This window comes from Hippocampus guttulatus, chromosome 14 (assembly GCF_054856545.1).
Source record: "Hippocampus guttulatus isolate MCC_2025c chromosome 14, RoL_Hgut_1.0, whole genome shotgun sequence".
Taxonomy (NCBI): domain Eukaryota; kingdom Metazoa; phylum Chordata; class Actinopteri; order Syngnathiformes; family Syngnathidae; genus Hippocampus; species Hippocampus guttulatus.
This window is the reverse complement of record NC_141274.1, coordinates 9,225,298-9,247,229: the sequence shown is the minus strand read 5'-3', so window position 1 is coordinate 9,247,229 and position 21,932 is coordinate 9,225,298. Positions and strand designations below refer to the sequence as shown.

At 44.7% G+C, this 21,932-nt stretch overlaps 2 protein-coding genes across 2 annotated transcripts; both read left to right on the top strand.

Moving 5' to 3' along the window:
• The first annotated feature begins 987 nt into the window (after positions 1-987).
• Positions 988-5,415, top strand: elovl8a (ELOVL fatty acid elongase 8a). Its single transcript, XM_086130143.1, has 8 exons — positions 988-2,026; positions 2,612-2,678; positions 2,752-2,939; positions 3,398-3,478; positions 3,618-3,674; positions 3,790-3,904; positions 3,985-4,112; positions 4,971-5,415. The coding sequence occupies exons 1-8, from the start codon at positions 2,021-2,023 to the stop codon at positions 5,151-5,153; spliced, it is 825 nt and encodes a 274-aa protein (XP_085986269.1). The 5' UTR covers positions 988-2,020; the 3' UTR covers positions 5,154-5,415.
• Positions 5,416-13,127: 7,712 nt separating this feature from the next.
• On the top strand, positions 13,128-14,268 carry LOC147194893 (gastrotropin-like). Its single transcript, XM_086129260.1, has 4 exons — positions 13,128-13,365; positions 13,454-13,629; positions 13,700-13,789; positions 14,134-14,268. Exons 1-4 carry the CDS (start codon positions 13,299-13,301, stop codon positions 14,182-14,184), a joined length of 384 nt encoding a protein of 127 aa, XP_085985386.1. The 5' UTR covers positions 13,128-13,298; the 3' UTR covers positions 14,185-14,268.
• The last annotated feature ends 7,664 nt before the right edge of the window (positions 14,269-21,932 follow it).

Sequence of the window (21,932 nt, the reverse complement as noted above, 5' to 3'; positions counted from 1 at the left end):
CGGAAGTCGAAAAAAAAGTTTTACTTTGAAGGAATACAGAAATGGATAATGGCTTATTAGACGGTGACTCAATAGTGCATAACGAGATGATTCTAAAACAGATTCACAGACGACAAAATAGTTTAAAGACACTTGGCCCGGTTGAAAGTGACAATACGGTGAATATTTGCGTTTATCGATCTATAGGTTTGTTTTTGATTAGAATATGTGCTTAATTCTGAATTCTTAATGTGTTTTAAATGGGCGGAGATAAGGGTGACTTATGGCCTCAAGTTTTATTGGTCAGCTTTCATCATCATCATCATCATAATAACGCCAGCTGTACTAACGTCATGTGACTCATATTTCCAAATGTCCACACTCTTTCCACTCACGATTAAGGGGTCACCCCATTTTGCAGTGGTGTCCAAATGTCCGAGAGAAAAAAATTTAATGCACTCAAAATTACCAACAACACATTTGGAAAAGTAGTGGGTGAGCATCAAGGGTCACGCGTCAAGTTCATGTAGACCACAATGCATTGCGAACAGGAAAACAAAATGGCGCATACGAGTGACCGCGCTGGTAAATATCAAAGCAATACAGTAACCATTAATTTATAATAAATCCGTAATAAATGATTTGCTTTATTTAATTGAAAATACGTACAACAAAGGAAATAAAATACACTTAAAATGAGAGCTGTGAGCCGAAGGACCCCACACAGCCCGGGCCAATTTCTGGTACTGGCATTTTGGAATTGGAAATATTTGAAAATGGAAAATGTGTGGGGTTTGTTGTTTTTTTTTTGATGAGTTTGTGTGCACTAATAGACCTTCAAAAACAACTTTGCTTTCTTGTCCAACAGTGTGTCGCAACGGCAGTAGCGGTACGCGATACATCACAAATGTCGGGTTTCAAAATCCTGAAAGCCTTAACACTCTTTCGAGAAAATATCAGGTATAACTGGCTAACCCTGTCGGACGGGGGGGAGGCAACTCCGGGCCGAGAGAGACGCTGTCTTGCTTGTTTTAGAAACTGCCCCTTCCAACACATCGGATTCAAATGATCAGGATCTTTATCAGGTTTTTACAGAGCTGGCTGATGAGCTGAAAGTTCGAAAACAAGCAGGACTGCGGCTCTCAAGAGCGTCAGATAAAAATGGCGGACATCCCGTTAGATTCAGGGTAGAGTTCCAAAGGACCTTTTGCACTCTGGGTCTTGGTCTGTTACATCCGCCTTTCAACGAAAGGCATATTCTAGCCGTTGTAATTTCAAAAGTGAGTCTTTAATACCTCATTGTGATGTGATGAATCTGGCATGTACGACAATGGGCGGGACATTCCTGTATGGGCGGTTTGCTTACTCATATCAAGTTTTTCCACCTACTTCACAGGTAGCATTTGATGTTACTTTTCGAAGTTTGTCGAATGTCTTGTGCAAGATTGATAGATAGATTAATCGATAGAACAGTCTGATTGATTACAAATCCTTCATTTTGGATCAGCAATGAGTGACATTCAGATTCCGAGTCATTTTGATTGACCAAGTATGTTTAAAATGCACAAGTAAATTACCACTGGTGGTGTCATTGTAAAAAGTATCCAGTATTGCAGACTTCCATTCAACATTATTGCTGCGTGCACTGGATCGCATGCTATTTCTCTTTTATGTGAAAATACATTTCCACGCCTTCCCCATTAATGCACTTTGCGTTGTCACAAGTATGTCAGGTTTGGTGCACTATTTAAAACATATATATAGAATGTTCTAGTACAAAGATCTTTAGTATGGTCTGTGAAGTGTGGATGAAATGATCTTTTTTTTTTTACATCTCCACCTTCAATTGGAACAGTTGAAAGCTGGCGAGCTCGACCTGTCGCTAGGAGGCAATGTGTCAAGATTATTGTTGCAAAACAGGAAATGCTTCAATGAGAAGTTGGATTCCCACAGTACGGATGCAGACATTGGAAATGGAACGTGAGTTTGACTGTCGCTGGACCTGAAGAGGGAAAAAAAAAGCACAACAGTCGCCACCTGAATGGAGGTAGGTTCCTCTTGCTTCACTCGAAATAGTAAAAGCCTCAAAATGAATGAAATGAAGATTTGATGGCAGCTCAGGATATAGTCAGGTGTATGCGTGCTCCATTGAAAACTCTCCAGCGATGACTTTGGGAAGCCAGGCTACACATTTGGCCTCCGTCTTAACCGTCGCAGGTTGCCTGAGGATGCTCTCCTACTTTTCTTAAACCGTCACCTTATGTTTTATTGTCATTAATTAATTGTTCAATTTGTGCCAGAATCATTCTTGATCTATTATGCAGTGTAAGATTAGGTACAGGCATTTTACAACATTTTATGGCTGCCGACGGGAAAGTTAACAATCACCTACTACATGATTGTCTATAATTTGACCGGTAGACTCTCGACCAGTTTAGGCGGTATAGTCCAGATTTCACCAAATGAGATACAAGCCGAGAGAAAAGAGCATGCAAGAGATGATCTAAAACCATATTGTGTGTTGCCTCGGACGTTTTATGCTAAATATTTATTTTTTCCTCATTCATTTCTTCTTGTGAATTGCTTGCTTGTTTTGTCACACCATGTCAACGTGGTTTCTCTTCAAATTCAGGGTTTTCAGGAGCTCACCGTTTGGCAAAGAGCCTCGATATATTACCAGGATATTCTGGACAATGGAGGTATGCTTTCACTGTTTTTACATTTTATCACAAAATATGTTGTGAGGAAATGTTGGCCTTTTTCTCTGTCTAGATAAGAGGATTGAAAACTGGCCGCTGGTGTACTCCCCTGTACCTGTCTGCTGGATAATTCTGTGCTACCTGTTCATGGTTCGGGTCGGACCAAAGCTGATGGCAAAGAAGGAGCCCGTCAACCTCAAACTTGTCTTGATAGCTTACAATTTCACGATGGTCTGCCTGTCCGCCTACATGTTCTACGAGGTACTAAATACGTGACGCCGCCTCTCTCTGTATTCTTGATCCTCAACGAAGATGCTAACGTAGGCCGTTGTGGCGCAAAAGATAGGGACAACAAACGAATGTGTCACATTCAAAGGGATGAGGGCAACCAGTTTGATTGCCGGTGAATGAGGTCCACAATGGCGCAAACCATCCTTTCAATACGCCGCCGCCTTGTGCACATCTTGGAAATTACCAGCGTGCCTCTGCGTGGATTTAGAACGCTCCGGATTTGTGCCGGTCAGGAAACTTGAACCCAGCAGGAACACTCCATTACGATTCGGGTGCTTTTCTGAGGTAACGAGGCAAGGCTGCGGGGTGTGCCCGCAAGTGCACAAGAAATGATTGACACCTCGTCTGCCATGCTATTGAAAGCTTTGTAACTGTCCTTTTGCCTTGATGTTAGTGTCGTAACTGAAGGGCAAATTCTGTCTTTACAGTTTACAGTCTCTTCCTGGATGGCGAATTATAGTCTGCTGTGCCAGCCCGTCGACTACAGCAACAGTCCGCTGGCCTTGAGGGTAATACGCTCCCCTACGTACCACACCACTCTCCCAAGTCATCAGATGAAGGCTTTGGAACGGTCTTGCTTATTTATCGTTCAACAAATTGACAACAGACTAATCCTCATGAACTCAAAACGTGTCTGACCTTGTGCAGATGGCCAGCGTGTGCTGGCTCTTTTACTTCTCCAAATACATCGAGTTCTGTGACACGGTAAGTATGACAGTCGGATGATCGTTTCTGGTTCCGGCATGTTTTGACCACAATTAAATGAAGGGAACCTGTTGTCGATTCGTGCAAACCGATGTTGTCTATTTGTGTCAATCAGATGTTTTTCATCCTGAGGAAAAAGAACAGCCAGTTGACCTTCCTCCATGTCTACCACCACAGCACCATGATCTTGAACTGCTGGCTGGGCTTAAAGTACACGCCGGGTGGCCAATGTGAGTGCCTGCACACAAAAGCTGACATCACTTTAAGAGGACACACGTGTGTACTCCTTATGTCGTATGTGTGTCCAAAGCATTCATGAGTGGCCTGGTCAACTCTCTGATTCATGTGGTGATGTATTTCTACTATGGTCTCGCGGCCTTTGGACCGAGTATGACCAAATATCTTTGGTGGAAAAACTACCTCACCATCCTACAGCTGGTTCGTATTCATGTCCTTGTGTGCATTCCGCCGTCTGCTTTTCAAACATTATGATTTCGACTATGATTTGTTTTGTTTTTTATTGTGGCGTCACAGTGGCAGGCTACTAAATTAACTGGAGGAAATTGGTTGGCCTCGATCAGTAAACTGAGTAAACTCTATTCTGAACTTTGGCCTCATCAAAAAAAAAAAAAGTGTTACATTTCTAGTGACGCTTTCAGTCTGTCCGCTCACATATCGCAAGGTCGCATCGTGAAAACACAAAAACAGATCATTAAGGATTTAACTTTGTGTGCTGTGGCCAGGTAGGGTTATGACAGAAAATAGCTTCAATGCTAAATTGCTAACAGTTGTTATGGTAGAATAGCCGGATCACAACCTAGATGTAGCGGAAAGCACGGCATTTTACATTGTGCAGGAATCGCGAAAAGCGAGGGGACAGTACTTGCTCCTTGAATCAACATCAGATCCAATCGTTTAGGATGATTGATGTTGTCTGCACACAGGAAACATGGTCACTCGTTCCAAGTAGCTATTTTTCACTCAGGGAGGCATCCCTTTATCAGCCCCTATGCAAAGCAAGTGTCTTTGTGGTCAGGATGTGAACAGTTTGTCATGAAGCTCGGTGTGTGTCGAACTCCCAAGCAGTTGTTCATTGTTCCGGTAGTCACAGTTGGAGCTCAGCTCCTCCACTGACTCTGGGACCATCTGTTTTCCTTTAGAATACTGACTGCTGTTGCTAGTTAGCTAGCTAGATAGATAGATGGATTAGATTAGATAGATAGATGGTGTGTATTGATAAGAATCCCATTTGACTTTTGTTGTGATCTCACGCCTGTTTTCTCTCTCTCTTCACAGCTTCAGTTTTTGGTGGTAACCATTCACACCGTTTACAACTTGTTCGCCGATTGTAACTACCCTGACGCCTTGAACTTGATTGTGTTTGCCTACGCTCTCAGCCTCACCGCACTCTTCTGTCATTTTTACTACCATAGCTACCTCACATCAAGGACCAACGACCGAAGGAAATGTAAGATGTAAGAAAAAAGGACTTTGATATTTGCATTAAGGGGAGAACCAGCGAGACTGAGCGTATCACCCAACGGTTCATTTCAGCTGTCGGCTCAAATTATATTCCGGCATGTCGAAAAACTCTCCGCAAAGGACAAAATGTTTTGTAGTGCATCTGCTTGTTCTTTTGGGCATCAACGATTCACAGAATTGGACATACAAAGTCAACAGAGATGTGGTCTGAGGTGAAAGAGGCAAAGCCAATAAACGTTTGTGTTCAACACTGACAAAACGTGTCTGTGTTTTAACTTCGCCTGACACTTTTGAAACGTGATGCATTTCAAAAACGCTGGGAGCCATGCGCCGATAATTCCACACCATCATGCATTGCGCTCGCATATATGATCTTTGTATTCTCTCAAAGAAAAGAGAACATTTAATCTGGATCTGATCTGTGTACATGCATGAGTGGTATGAGAAGCCTTCAGATTTGCCGATGACATCTCTGAGAGGAAGCCTCGAGAGCAGGGCTCACCGACCTGCTGCGGTTCTGACTCGTGCCCGGGGCGACCGGCATCATATACACTTCTGAAATAACAAATGACTTGGAATCATATTCCGATGAGCAACATTCATTGATGCGAAGACACTGATCACGCTCATTATTTGTCCCAATGATTAATCAACAGATCAATAGGCATCAAGTCTCACATGTCTCCGAGGACAAATTTTCAGTGGACCCCAGTATGCTTCTTCAAATTAGATGGCGAGCTATTTTTTCTGCCATTTGAAAGGAGTTGCTTTGTCATCAACCCGTTTTGGAAAAAAAAAACATTTACAGGCACGGCCAGGGATGCTCAAGGCTTGGCTGATCTTTTCTGGCTGTCGACCTCCTCGCGGTTGGTAATCGGCTGGGGCTTTTGGTTTGAGTTCTGGTTTGGCTTCCACAGATGTGCGCAGGACTCGGCAATCGGTCTGCTCTCTGTGTGACAATTGTGTTTTCGTTTGTTCCTTGGTCCGTGTCGTGTGTAAACGGAGAGGGGGTCAGAATGGCTTATGTTTGTCCTTCTCATCAAATTACAAATCAAAAACAGTCTAGGCTGGATTATTTTTTTTTTTTGTTGTCCTGGCCACAAAAGAGTGAACCAGCTCTGCATCCATATGAGGTTCCTGAAGCCCGCATGGGAGTTTGTCCAGCCAGTCTACATTGACTTGGAGAACGAGAGCGAGCCCAGGGGGTTGCGCGGGGAAGCCCATATCGTTGTGTGACTTTATACCGTTTGTCGGGGCACTCTATGTGTAAGAGTTTGATCGACATTGCCGGTAGCAGGCGGGATTAGCTTCCAGTGAGTGTTGGACTGCACTCGGGTTGCCCTTGACGCCGAGTCTCTTGACAGACGGAATTTATCTGCACAGCCGAGGCATTGACAGTTTCTGTTTGGCGACGTCTCCGTCTTTGCCGATGATGTGATATTGTGTCAGATTCATCAAGGCGCGATCTTGAACTCGTGCCGAGTGTGAATCGGTTGGAATGAGAATCAGAGGAGACCAAAGGCGATGCTCTTGATTTACCGGTTGTTCTACATTCCGAAACCTCACCTACGACCGTCACTTGCGATGGTGAGATGAAGCTTCGAGAGGCATCGAACCACTTGAGTCAGTTGCTTTGAGAGAGGGATCATTTCTCAGAGTTTCGTGAGCACATGAAACCACCCGCTGGTCGGGCGTCTCATCACAGGCAACCGCATACATCATTGTGTCTATTTTGGAATGACTAGGAATTACGAAAAGAATTGATGATTAAATGGTTTCTCAGCAGAAGGTGTACAGTCCTAACACAATAAAAGCCACTCATTGTGTTTGTGTTCTTTCCGAAAAGCTCGTGTCTAATGATATTGCAGGCTGTCTTAAAAAAGAGGGGCGATAGCGTGCGATAGGAGAGATAACCACTAGATGGCAGTACTATCACGTGTTGTCACGCTTCAGGATTTTTTTTTTGTTTTGTATCTTTTGTCCAGGGAATCTTTTATGTACTGTACTGTAATGAGCAGCATCTTCAAGTCAAATCCCGATATTTTTTATGCGTCTTTTTCAAATTTACATCTGAATGTTCTTCTGTTTAAATTCAAACTAATTGGAAGGCCATCCGATTGTGTTTACAAGTGTCTTTATTAATTGTGCGCCTTCTTTGTTTGTAGCAGAGTGCTTATTAGCATTAGGCAAAAATCTCAACTGAAAAACGGAGGTATTGTCACGTTCTGCGTGATGGTAGTTGTAGGACCCCAAAAAGCAGGGAGGCAGGGAGGAGCAGGGTGGATTGATCAAAATGTATTTAACAAAAAATACACACAGGAGTACAATGGAAAACAACACTAAGTTGAAGTACTCAAAAAATGCCTGGAAATCACAAGTATCAAACCAAACTATAACAGGAAACAAAACATGCTCACATACTCACAGCTCACAATGACCCAACGAACACTGACAGAAACTCAGGGAACCAAATACAAGCTCAGTGACGAGACAATGAGAAACACCTGGACAAGACACAAAGGGTTGAGGGAGCTAATTGGTTACACACGAGGAACACTGACAACGAGAACAGGTGGTGAAAAAAGGCCACATGAGGAACCAAAACCAAACGTAACCAGACCGAAACATAACATGTATGCTGTCACTTTTTTCAGTTTGTTGTTGTTGTTGTTGTTGTTAGGAAATGTTCTTTACTGTTTGACTAATAGGACAGAAAATTGGGAGCACCGATATACATCATAATGATAAATTATAATGCACCCAGTATGTAGGGTACACCGCGTATGGCCAATGGAAATATTTCACAGCACACATCTATGCAACATTATGAGCTATATTTTCCACTATTTGGATAATATCTTTGTCATCTGATCACGTGTCTTCGTGGTCCACACACACACACACACACACACACACACACACAAGCACAAAGAAGGTCCTTTTCAAGAGAGCCTTGCTGCAGGCGCCACTCCAGGCTGATCAGCGCTGAGTGCCTCCGTGCAACTCAGGCATGAGTGACTTTCCAATGCCCTCGCTTGGATCGCTTTTGTAGCCAGATGTCGGGGTTCGTTTTAATGCGTTGCCTTACTTTTCTTGTGATAGCAACCAAGTGACCTAAGCAAGAACACTTGAACTCCAGGCGATGTCCGTGAAAATGTTCACTGAGGCACATCTGGAGGAACTTTTTGTTTTCTGGGATGGCGCAGCTTAACTCATTCAGTACCAGCCAATTCTAGACCAAGTCTGAAAAGACGTTTAAAAACGTCTTTGGGAGTAAATGAGTTAATGAATGATGTTGTGTCTGTCTCTGTGGCAACAGCGTTTGGTCAGAAACAGACAGGCTATAATTAATAATCAGGTTTGAGTGAGGTGAGAGAAGTGCTTTGCAAGCTGCCACTGCGAACAAGAGAGGGGGAGAGAGACAAAAACACTTTTCAACCGGGACATACACACGCGCACGCAGACATAATTGCAGAGAGCGAAAGAGGTTTGGCAATAAGAGGCCGCCAAGTGCGCTCGAAGGTGAGCCACCGTGTTGGTTCGTACGATGAGGGTGAATAAGAGGCTGCGGCAATCTCAGTACGTCGGGGGCACACTCGACCACGGATGAACGACTGTTAATCACTCTGCCAACCTGTTACTTGCTCATTCCCAAGTGTATGTGCGTGCCTGGCCCCTAATATAATCTCTTGAAGGTGTTTATTTTTGGGGCGGGGGGGTATTATTTCAAATTAATGATGTGGAGGTGCAAAATACAGTGGTGTCTCCCGATATGCATTTAATTTGTTCATATCACAAAGCATCTTCTCCATTGTAATGTACGGATATGACATTAATACATTCCACCCCCCTCCCTCCCACCCCGAATAAACAATAGTTTGTATTTTTTTTAATGAGTCACTCGATAATATTGTACGTTATGAAAACACGGATTAATTATATAATCAAATAGATGGTCAAGAGTTCAACAGTTTGTGCATCCTGATTTAATGCCGCCAATCCAATTTATTGTTCAATATTTGCCAAACTACTGCTTATGTTGAAGTCAGTTGAAATGAGTTCATGGCCACTATATAGCTATCTAGATATCTATCTATTTAGCTAGCTAGCTATCTGTCCTGTATGTGGGGGTTTTGGTGGCTAAACACCAACCTTTTTTGGGGGGTTCCTGTTTATGGACTGCTCGTGAAAGCTAAAGCTAATTATGTTCATTTATTGATTTTTTTTTTTTTTGAAAAGCTATAATTTCAGGTCCAAAGTCAAACTCACTCGATTGTCTGTTTCCAAGGTCAAACTGTTAGGCTCCTTTTTTTTGTGTGTGCGTATGTCCGAGTAAGAACTTTGTTCACGCATGTCTGTTCATAATAGCCAATCCGTGATGCTCGAGGGAGCCTGGATAGCAGTCACCTGACTGTCTGCTGTCAAACATTAACGTTTATAAGAACGCCCTGGTTGACTTTCCAAATTTTAATGAAATATGGGGGGGGGGGGGCACTCGGGACAGAAATAGAAAGTACTCGAGTCGTTATTGTTGTACGTTAATGTTGACACATTATAACCAGACTCATTTTCATATTTTCAACCGTGGTCATGCAATGTTTTTCCAAAGGGTCGCCCATATGAATGAGCCAGTTGGACGAGTCCACTGCACGTCGCGTTGGACGACTCCTCGTCGCTCTCCTCTCTTATCTCACTTTTATTTCACCCGTGCTTCCTCTCATCTCATCATCCATTATTTTAGCCCTTAAGAGCCCACTTGTCTCCAAGGCGCCCTCCTCCCCCTCCTCCTCCTTCCATGTATCCTTTCCTCAAGCCTCCAGCCGTCACCCCTTGCCGCCCTCCCTTCCTGCCGTCAACGCTCCTCTCGCTGGCTCACGCTCCATCTCTGATGATTGGCGACCGTATTTCACTTGACATGAAGACAAAGGGCTGATCCACACGTGGTTTCTCTGTGAGTCGTGTGTAATATGCAATATTAATGTCGGCATAATTTGGCTCCTTGGCTGAGGGGGCGGAGGCGGGCCCGAAAGAGGGAGGGCGTCACGCTTACCAGTGACTGCTGTTTCCTTCCTCAAAGAAGAGGAGGAGGACTGTCAGGACGGATTGAGAAACGGTAGCGATAACAACAGCAGAATGCTCACTGTTGGCAGCTTCTGTGGCCTATTTCTGTCTCGGCCTTTAATGGATATACAGGCTCGTTGCCTGTGAAACGGAGACAGCTCTCCCTGTCAGCCTTTCAAAGTGAAAGGTGCAGCCATCTGAAGTCTTTTCAGCCCTCAATTGTCGCGGTCAAATTACGAGTACTCTCATAGCATTTCAGGTTGCCTGGCTTGAATTTCGAGCTATTTTGACACTGATTTTATGTTTATCTGCTTGGTTCTGCTGTGGCCTGGGCTAACTTTGTCTGGTGTTTTTTGGGCAATGCATGGAGGGATGACTGGACATTGGGGCATTATGAAAAGATGAAAAAATTAACTCATTCACTCCCAAAGACGTTATTAAACGTCATTTGAGACTTGGTCCAGAATTGGCTGGTACTGAATGAGTTAATATGATCCCAATTCTGCTTTTTAATATGATCCTAATTCTGCTTTTTACCCCAAACCTTATCCTAACCCTAACCCTAACCCTAACCCCAACACTGTACTGTAAGATTTGAGACAGAGAGAGAGAGTGACAGAGAGATGGATTACATTATTACTAAACTCAGACTATCAAATAATCACCACTGCCAATCTTTGTATTGCAGACTCGCACAAAACTTGACCAAGTCACATCCACAGAAAATCGCTACGGTCGCACAGTTGTGCACTTGGACACATTTTACTGTGTTTTGTCTTCTGCGTCTTCCTTTTTGCACACGCACACGCAAAGCATCCCCACCTCTCCTGCACAAGCACACACCGGAGGGCTCCAGTTGCATCAGTGGTGAATTACCATGCCGTTCCACGTTATTAAACATGACACTCGGCCTAGATAATGGCGCCTTTCTTCTCAATTTGGAAGGCTAATCTTATTGCTTTGATTAGCAGCCGATTCATTTGCATTTCAAGGCATCCCTTCTTTTAATTCCTCCATCATAACCCGCCCCCTTTAGAGCTGCAGATAAAAGGGATCTATATGTATCTTTCCTGAGCATCTCCCCGTCCCTCTTCGCCCATCTTTTGTTCTTCTTGAACTTCTTGTTCATTTTGTTCACATTCTTGCCTTCTCCTCATCTCTTTGTCAACTTCGTTTTCTCCTCCACTCGGTGCAAAGCTGCCTAACATCAAAGACGAGAGGGGAGGAGAGCGGAGAGCGGAGCGTGACTTCATCAGCATGTGATTGGACATTCGGGAACAGCCTCGATGTTCGTGTTACTGATTGCCTCGTCGGCAGAAAGTTTCAAGGGGGCAGCACTTTTCAAGAGTAACTTCAGGATTATAACGCTTTGCAACAGGACTTTGGTCGCCATTTATGTGGAAAGTAAGATTTGTTTTGACCTTGGAAGAATGAAGGGTGGGGCACGGGTTTATGTACCGTTGAAGCCAACTCACTTTGCATTAAAAGAAATCATATTAATCATGACCTAAAACCTAAACCGAACCCCCCATTGGAGGACATTTTACCTCCCGCCTATCATAGCCTCACTGAGTGGGATTTGAACACATGCTGCTTGCACCAATGTCCGATGAGTGCACGACAACACTGGGTTGCCCCTTGATTCATTTTCCCAAAATATTTTTACTTTTTTTTTTTTTTTAAACAAACCAAGAAAAATCTGTTTCAAATGATTTATAAAAATCGATGTTCACAAAAGGTAATGAAACATCATTACCTATCTTTGTTGTCAGTACCAGTGCTTTAAAACTGGCAATGTTAAAAAAATGGTTACCGGTCCGCGACCACATGTACTTGTGGCAACTGGTCTGTGACCAAAAAAAAAAGAAAAAAGTTGGGAACCACTTCGCATATATACTGTACGTCCACATGAATGAAAGAGAAAAAAATCGATATTGACATGGAATTAAGTTATAATTGGTCTTTATGAAAGAAGCAAGAAATAAATTTGACACCATCTCTAACATTCAGCAAATTTGTAATGGTCCATAAGGAAGTGAACCCCTTTCAGTCAGCGGCAAGAAAGTTATGGTGTCTTGCAAAGCATTTTCATGACCCCCTAGAACACCAGGGCATTCATCGGTTCATGGAAAAACTCAGGTGGATGTTCTTTTGAATGCACTTTAAAACACTGGTTTCCTGCTTCGGAGTGTGCGTAAGATCAAAAAAGCCAGCGAGAGCGAGAGAGATAAAGATAGTTTGTGTTTTTTATTAGATGTTGCTCAACGTGATGTTTTATGTATCAATAAAGCGCTTCAAGGCCACAGTGACTTGTCACGCTTGAGAAACACTCATCGGTCTTCGAAATGGCAGTCTAGTGAGGGACGGAATCTGAATGCTGCAGCTCGAAATTGGCCGCTTGTCACAAATGCGAGCCTCGGCGGCTTCAAGTCAAGAAGTCACCTTTTATGCGATCAATGTTTTCAATCGAGCCGTTTTCTAGCCCGCTGATCCTGTTCAGGACTGCGGGCAGCCGGGTCACAGCCGACCATGCCTGAGGGCTGAATGACACCCCGCACTGGTCGCCAGTCAACACTCACAGATAGGCCAGGGCCACAAACTCTGCCAAACGGATGTTGCACATTCTAAATGTTTGCCGATGAGAATAGATGGTTGCGTGAAGGACTTTTAAGTGAACTGAAGTCAAAAAGTGTCTCTTCTATGTACATTTGAAAATGTATCCTAGTTTCAAGAAATCCACTTTACGAGACAACAAACTTTCCGTTGTGGAGATAAGAAGCTGCTTTCAAGAAAAGAAAAAAAAATCGTTTCAAACAAAGACTGATCTGATGTCACAATCCCCGGGATCAAACCGCAGCCTGTGACAATGGGGCGTTGCAAGAGAGTTCATTGACCGAGCGGTGAGCCACCAGCTCGCCCTGCTGTCAGCATTTTGCTCCATAAACGGCCCTGCATTCTGCAGTCATCATTCTCGGCAATGATTGGGAGGCGCCGAGCGGTGGACGGTATATAAAGGGTCAGGCGCCTTGGTCTCGGCGGTACCTTGCCTCGCCACCTCCGAACGCAACCCCCCTCCCCAAGATGGCCTTCGCCGGACGATGGGAAACCGAAAGCCAGGAGGGCTACGATGAGTTTTGCAAGCTCCTCGGTAAAGCCGCATTCATGTCCACGCCCGACGGGAAACGTCTGACTCAAAGCGGGGCCGCGACCAGCATTCTGCCTCGCTCTTTCTGCAGGTATCCCCGCCGAAATCATCGAGAAGGGCCGTGACTACAAGCTGATCACAGAGGTGAGCCAGGATGGAAACGACTTCTCCTGGACTCAGATCTATCCCACAAACGCCAAGGTCACCAACAAATTCACCGTTGGCAAGGAATGCGACATGGAGACCATCGGAGGAAAGAAGTTCAAGGTAGGACGCAAAAGGCTCGCCCATTGGTTGCTGGAAGCATTCAATAATTAACAAGGGGCATGCTTGTCAGGCCACCGTGCACATGGAGGGAGGCAAGCTGAGTGTTACCTTCCCCAACTACCATCACACCTCTGAGATCAGCGGAGGAAAACTCATTGAGGTAATCGCACTCATCTCATTCACGTCATGACACGGCTCGACATCTCTGACCGACAACTTTGTGAGCTCATGCTGTGGCCAGACAGTTCTTGTTCTCCAGATCAAGAAGTTCTATGTCTGAATCTTGGCACGGGAAATCTGGACTTTTCCGCTTCTGCGCTTACGTGGTTTTCTTCACGTACTCTGGCTTGTCCTTCCATTGCGCAAACCCTGCACTGTCAGTTTGGTTAATTGGAGATTGTAAATTCTCTGGAGGTTGCGAGCGCGACAATGAATGATTGTGGAAGGATGTTTTAAATGTAAAACTGTCTGTCTGCTTAACCTACTTCCGTTCTCTCTTTCTAGACGTCCACAGCTGGGTCCGTCGTGCTTAAGAGAACCAGCAAGAAGATCTAACTGCTTTACGATCTTGAACTGCTTGCGTAGTCACGATGGTGACTTTAGGACCGCATCTATCACAATAAATGAAGTTTGACATGAGCATGAGCTTGTGTTTTCATTGGTAACGTCTGTGTTAGTCCTCGAGTGAAGTGCAAAATCTGCGACAATCTCTTTAATCATCTTTGTTGTCAGTATCAGTACTTTAAAACTGGCAATTTAAAAGCAATGATTTTTTTTTAAAAAAGCCTGCCGGTCCACAAACAGCATGTACTTATCTCAACTGGTCCGTGACACAAAAAAGGTTGGGGACGACTGTTGTAGCATATTACTTTCTCAAGGGGGTTAAAACAAATACCTACGGACTTGACATTTATAGTGCAGCTGGACTGACTGTCACAATGCGCTGCAAATGGAGGACAGCTACACAGTCGGCAGGTAACACAACTTGACATGAACTAAATTGCTAGCAAGCTAACTCTCCGTTTGTTGCTTCCTCTTGTGTCCACTCTTTCTCTGGACTGATTTCCCCCGCTCTATCTCTTTTGCCGTCGAGCCATGTGTGTTTCCCGCTGGCTTCCGGCCAAGCAAACAATCAGTTAATTAACCAGCTCGGCTCTGGATCATTGTGGAGGCTCTCAGAGGAGCCCTGGAGAGGCTTTCCTTCTCCCAAGTTCCAAATTTACAGCTTCATTAAGCGAACTGGCGTTAGGAGCAAATCTTAAATACCATTGCCAGACTACAGACGCTTGCGTGCATTTGTGTGTCCGCGCACGCGTGTACGTGTGCATGCATGTGTTGGTTTTGAGAACTGGCGACTCAATATTTCCCTGGTGAAAACAAAATATCTGTGGGGGCGGGGGGGGGGGGGGGTTCTGCCTTTGAGATGTCGACTGCTTTGGTGTAATAATGAGGCCCTCTCTCTTGCCGTCACATTTGCAATCAAGATCCGACACTCCTGGAAAACTCGGGTTGGAAGGCAACAAGCAAGGTATCATTTGAGCATGTTTGTGTAGCTGGCGCAATCATTCGGCAATATTGCTTCCTTTGTCCTCGCGGACAAACAGGCCTAATTGGCTATTTCTCAGTCTACCGTTGATGATTGGCCATTCTGCACTTTTCTGATTGGTCTCCATTTTCGGCTGCCACAAGTGGAGAGAAAAATGGCTTGTTCACATCCCCCACACAGTTTTGTTTTTTTAGCAAGGACTTCAAGCTGAGAGTTTTGGGACCACAAAAAAAAAGCCAAATAAAAAGACAAAAATAGGATAGTGAAAAACATTCGAAAGTGTTTTGCGACTTCAGTGTTTTGGGAACAATATGGGGAAGACCTGATTACTGCTCCAACATGACTGTGTTCCAGTGGCCAAAGAAAGGTCAGTCAAGTCGTCATTGGTGTGGAAGAATTTGAATCTTTGCAGCGCATCAAACACCTTTGTGATGAGATGCAACAGATATTATTAGGCAGCCCCACTCATCATCGTCCGATATCGCCGACCTCACTGGGTCAGGTGACACAGATTCTCACGGAAAAAAATCTAAAATGTTATAGAAATTCATCCCAGAGTTAAGCAAGACTATATTCTTACCTCATCACAGTATTTGGTTCTCAAATAAGGCGTCCCACAACTATTTTCCATATCGTGTGTTTGCACTGCCATTCACCGCTCAAGGAAAATGTTTTTTTTTGGTTTTTTTTGTTTTTTTTTGGTCATGCTCCAGCGATGTTGCCACCATCCCTGGGAACATCAACTTCCACTTACTCAACTAGAAACTGTTGTTTAACAAAAGACATGCTCTGAATTGGAATTATTTGCACGAAATCCCTTTCCAGCCAATCAATTATTTCTCACTTTGGGTGCAGTCATTGGCACCTTCAAGGTGATTTAGAGCAATACAAAATATTCCTGCTTTAATTATGTGTCATACTCCTGGGAAATCAGCTACTTGCAAAATAATTTTACAATTCGGGATCTGGTCCAAGTTCTGTTTTTGCACCACTTTTCAACTTCAGCTCACACGGCCGTGACTCCAGTGCTTCATCAAGTGTGTGTGGAATGTATTCTGTGCCAGATAAGAATAACTAAATTTGTCATTCTTACAGAATGTGCCATGTGTTTACAGGTCAGTGATAATCATTAGTTCTGAGTTCCGATCCAACCACCACGCAGATATCGATAGCGCAAAGACATACGGTAAATCCTGAGAGGGGATTTCTTTTCCATGCATCCTGTCATCTCTGTTACTGAAAATTGATCTCAGCGTGCCATCTTGAAAGATGTGTCACTTGCTAAATTGCATCTCAAGGTGAAAGGAGGCTTGCCTGAGGGCTTATGAGTGAGCATGCATGCTGCAGGTGTCTCCATTGCGAAATTGCTTGCACTATCGTTGACAGATAACATAATTCCATGTGATGTCAACCGAAGTTGAATTTATGAGTGAGGGCCATGACATCACGTGTCTGATGCAGTTGATTCTGGTGCAAGAAATACTCTTCCGGAAGGAACGCAATACTGGACGACAGTAATGAATACAACGCCACTAAATTAGCAGAATATCAGAACAGGTACACGTAAAAGTATACAATATAATCTTCTTCGCACTTAGAGCTTCACCATTTTTTCCATTTTCGTTATTTTATTAAGAGCGTGTTTCGTCTGAGGAGATTAAATATGCCTGTCGGTCCTACTGAGAACAGACCATTTGGGGGACGAAAGGGTATCCGTTCTGATTCCGAAGTGTGATGACTGGAACAGTGACGTGTCAAGCCCCTGTATTACGACAACGCTGAATCTGATCGGATCGCGACACTTCCATCCATTATTAAAGGATGACGAAGAATCATCATGATCTGAATGATCTGCAGATTTAATGAAGTTCTTGAGTCGCCCCCCCCCCCCTGTGAGATTGTGACCTAAACCACTGCATGGCTTTCTTGTCAAGCAGCAAGCCTGCTCGTCATCTATTCATCCGTCCTCAGAAGCTGACTGCCTTTTGCCCTTTATCCCGGGACCGGGCCTCGCTCTGGGGGGACAGTTGCCGGCTTTGTCCTCACCTCATGCCTCGCATTCCCCAGACTTGCCCTGGTTCCTTTGCATGCCTGCTCTGTGGGCAAGCGGTCCAGCGCGTATCCATCCAGACAGCCAATCCTACATCCATCCATCCATTCATTCAAAGTGCGGCTGACGTCTTGTCCGGCCTCAGCCGAGAACAAGGCCTCTCTCTGGGGGACAGTAGTCAACATTGTCCCCACTCTTCATGCCTCACATTCTCGAGGACACAATCTCCAGGGTACCCCGCTTTCAAGCTAGTGAGAAGGAACACGGACCGTACACATACCGCATGCCTCGACCCGATCATCGTCATGGACAAAACCAAAGAATGCTGCAACAAAGTCTCCATGGGTTCTTTATTTTCCTGAGGATGTTTTCTCTCTCATCAGAAGTCTTTAGTGACAGCCTTTCCTGTGCTATTTTTGGAGCTCTTCAGACAACAGGCAGTCCTCTCATTTCCTGATGCCACACAAATTTCCAGACGACGTGAAAACCGATGACCAACGGCAGTTACATGAACACCAAAATGGACATTGAGGTTTGGTTGGCCATTGACCTCCTTTTTGTTGTTGTCGTGGTTGCTGTCGTAAGCACGATGCCACGTCGTAGCGGCTTCACACGATGCAACTTGCCAATTAATGGCACAGGGCTGTGTTGGCACCATGTCAAAACAACAAATACAAACAACGGAATCCATTCTCTGTCGTAACTAACGGTACTTTTAAAGGTGCGTTCGATTTTCTTCCAATTCTATTCGCAACGTTCAGGAGTAAGTGAGGTGCCACCAGTGAAAGTTCCACCAAATACAAGCATACCTTATTGTATAAGCGCCACTACTGCAACCGGTAATCCCAATAAAAAGGTGCCACAAAGTGGTGCGGTGTGGTTCCGACACTAGTAGAGCGATATTATAGTGTTATAGTATTATAGAGATATCTTAACACCTATTTTGCCATTTTTCCAGCAGATTTTATCTTCCAAGCCGTTCATCAGATCTGAGAATGGCCCTCGCCATCAGTCATTTTATTTACTTGCTCAACCTAAACTACAAAAAGCTGATCCTGCAGCAAAGGCCGTCTGTAGCGACAGCACAGCGCTATTCAGCATCGAGAAGGGCGGAGGCGTAGGCCGTAATTAAAGATGGCGGCCTTGCCATCACACAATAGCTCTGCACAGAGAGGGCTTTTATTGCATGTATTTTTCTTAACGGGAGAGTGGGCAGTCTACCCTCTGTGAGCATTTAATTGCTTTAACAGCTGGAAAGAAGAAATGGAAGTGGGGAGGGAAGGGAAACACGGACAAGGGAGAGAAAAGTCAGTCATCGGGGCTTTTGAATTTGTCGGGTGGGTCTGATGTTGGTGTGACTGACTTTAAATGAAGTGCAAATGAATCATTTGCAGCCCTGTCCCCGATTGGATCATGTATTCTTGTACTGCGTGTGTTGGGGGCGCCTGCGTCAACATTTGACAGGCGAGGGATTCTTGGCAGGTAGCATGTAGCCTGCAGCATCATGGATGTTATTATTTTGGAACATGTGATGACAGTAGGAAGAGACAGGAGACGCGTTGATTTGTTCCCGTAATTCTCAAAACATACTCCCCCTCCTCCTCCTGCCACTCTTGAAGATATTTTTAGTGTCACACGTTTGTGTGCTTGGGTGAATGTGAGCACTGACAAGTGGCTTGGTCTGGCCACTGCAACTAAATGAAAATTGGAGCAGGGCCTCGGGGCGAGGTGAGGTCATGATGTTCCTCCGGAGGTTTCAGCTAATGGAGATCCACTGTTGGGATGAAGGGCCGGCACTTGGGGGCGGAGTTAGCATGACAAATGGAATCCATTGCACAATGGACGTGCCTGAAATTGTCATTTTAAATGCATGTGGATTCCATGTGTCTGCCATGTCGTAAGGGCTTTTAATTCAATCTCTTCTTCACCAAATCGGTTATTGGCACAATGAATGGCTACTTCTTTGGTGTGTGTGTGTGTGTGTGTGTGTGTGTGTGCGCACGTTAACGTTCAAATCATTCAATATGATCAATTTGAGTGGATAACGCTGATCTCGTGGAGTAGTAAGAAACTGACTAGAGCCTATGAATTAACATTGTAACCACCCGCCTCATCACCACTCCGAGTTCTCTTTGGGCCCCTCTGGAGCCGCGGTATCATTTATGGGTTCAATTGTTTTCAACCCCTTTCTGCCCCACACTCAACACGTGAGACCTCCGCGTAAGAGACCGGTGTGTGTGGCACGTACCAGTTTGATTTCTAAAATTCTGGGTAAAGTCCACACGCAGTTCAAATCTTTCTTGGATGACCATAAAGTCATGGAGGTTTTCCAGTCCGGTTTTAAGGTGACGCATAGCACAGAGTCTGCCTTCTGATGAGTTTTTAACTCATTCAATACCAAAAATGGGTTTCCGTGTTTTGTAAGAATCCCGGCATTCAACTCCGGGCACGTCTGTATGTATTTTTATTTTTTTGCGTTCCGTTTCCATTTCCGGCACTGTCGCCCGTGCTTACATGGCCACCATGTATATCCATGAATTGTCTTTGATGGGAAAGTTGCACATGCCAACATGACCGCCACGTCGGCACTTGTGCTCGACTGCTCTTGTCTACTGTACATCTGTGACAACAGCGTCACAACCTGGAAAAACAACTATCAGTCTCTGTTGATTGCGCGACAATGCCAGCCAGTAAACAACTCGCAGACTTCGATAACTACTGTAAGAAGGGACATTTTTAGTGAACTGCACATTATTCTGTTTCCATGCAGTCCGTTGGTTCCGGGCCCTTGAAATGGAGGTTCCCACTCTGTACCAAATGAGTGTAATTTCACTGCTCGTCAGATTCCATTTACCACATGGCCAAACAGTGAAAATGCATTTCATGGCTTTGATCAGTTCATTACTGTCTTTGTATATGAGTTCATTTGTCTGGCATCAGAAACTCCATTATGATGCCATGGAGGGAGAGTGAGCAAGTCTGCATCAGACTGTGAGGCAAAAATTTGCCGTCGTTTCATAATTATCATCAAAATAATCTGCACTCTACCTTTCTCCTACAAATTTGCCTCTAAACTTTGACTGTTGATTTGAATATACGTAAATCGCGCTCTGATTCTATAATAAGGTTGTATCGATCAATGCTGTCGTTGTAGTGCATTCTACTCTAAACACACTGTTTTTCATCCCAATTTTAAGAAAGTGACATTTGATAATAATAAATTTTACCCAGAGAAATAAAAGCAGAGTGATATTTACTTGGGAGAAAAAAAAACACTCAAGAATCCGATCACATTGAAGGAGCTCCAAAATGTATTAAGATCCGCAAGAGCGGAAGTTTCCCAGCCAGCGTTTGACACGAAGGCATTTGTTCGCAATATACGGGGAATACCCCTGCAGGCTTATTTGTGGACACCGCTGAATAAGTGAGCTCGCACCTCCCTCGCAGCACTCAGCATTTGTTTTGCAGCTCTTTCTCTTGTTGGGGGTTCCCACTGGGGGCTGAGCTGAGAGTCTCCACAAAGCCCTGAGACCCCGAGTGAAGAAGAAAAGGCTACCAAAAGAGAAAAGTAGACAGAGAAAGGGAAGAGAAAAATATAGGGTGAAGGGTCACGGCGGAGTGAAAAAGAGAGAAGTGAGCAGTGAAGGATGGTCACTGAGGGCTGTTACACAAAGAGGGAAGTGTGAAGAGGAGTGAAAATAGTGGGGGAGAACGGAGATGGGGGACTCGAGTCGAGGGATGCTCCGATCGATCGCTGGCCGATCGGTCGATATGCGTGAAAATGTGCGTGATCGGTGATTGACATATTTCCGCCTCAGGGTTTCTTTTCTAGCGGCACGGTGGGCAACTCGTTAGCACGTCCGCCTCGCCGTGCAGAGGTGCAGGGTTCGATTCCGGCCTGTGTGGGTTTTCCCCCGGGTACTGCGGTTTCCTCCCACATTCCCAAAACATGCACAGCAGGTTAACCTAATACTCTAAATTGTCCCGAGGTATGATTGCGAGCGCGGATGGATGGTCGTGTATGTGTGCCCTGCTATTGGCTGGCGACCGGTTCAAGGTGTACCCCGCCTACTGGCCGAAGACGGCTGGGATAGGCTCCAGCGCTCCCCGCGACCCTTGTGAGGATAAAGCGGATCGAAAATGGATGGATGGATGGCTGAGTTTTGCGTAAACAAATACGATGATCTTGAAGTCGCCTTTTAAGACTGGACAAATATGAAAGTAGTGATCTTCCTCACCTAAATTATCATCTGGCACCTGACCGGTGACTAAACAAGGGTTGGCAATTTGGAAACACAAAGCATCAAAAAAGGGCACAATATGTGTTCAAGTGGCAATAAATGCGTCGGAGTCTCTTTGGCAGTGCGAGCTCTTCGCACAGGGGTATCTCTGTCCAACTCCTCCCTGCACAGCACGATGCGATGACAGGCATTACATACGATTATCTCCCCCTTTTTTGCTTTGATGTTGGAAATGCAACAGCGAGTGAGGTCAAAGAGAAAGGGCTGGACATACTTGTACAATGTTGCAATGAAGAAAGACGAGGGAGTGACTCCAAAAGTAAGACAGAGTGATTGCCTCTTGACTTGGTGAGAAAGAGATACATCATGATATCATTGTAAAAATCCCAGAAAGATATGCTGTAATGGGGGCTTTCCTCTCCCCCACGGCTGCTTTTGTAATTTATCCCCCTCTTCTTCCATCCTC

Excerpts from the sequence above, each read along its gene's own strand:
- elovl8a (XM_086130143.1), top strand. Across the intron at positions 3,905-3,984 it reads GTACACGCCGGGTGGCCAAT|CATTCATGAGTGGCCTGGTC; the intron begins GTGAGTGCCTGC and ends GTGTGTCCAAAG. Across the intron at positions 4,113-4,970 it reads ACCTCACCATCCTACAGCTG|CTTCAGTTTTTGGTGGTAAC; the intron begins GTTCGTATTCAT and ends CTCTCTTCACAG.
- LOC147194893 (XM_086129260.1), top strand. The coding sequence starts at position 13,299 with ATGGCCTTCGCCGGACGATGGGAAACCGAAAGCCAGGAGGGCTACGAT. Across the intron at positions 13,366-13,453 it reads TGAGTTTTGCAAGCTCCTCG|GTATCCCCGCCGAAATCATC; the intron begins GTAAAGCCGCAT and ends CTCTTTCTGCAG. Across the intron at positions 13,790-14,133 it reads GCGGAGGAAAACTCATTGAG|ACGTCCACAGCTGGGTCCGT; the intron begins GTAATCGCACTC and ends CTCTCTTTCTAG.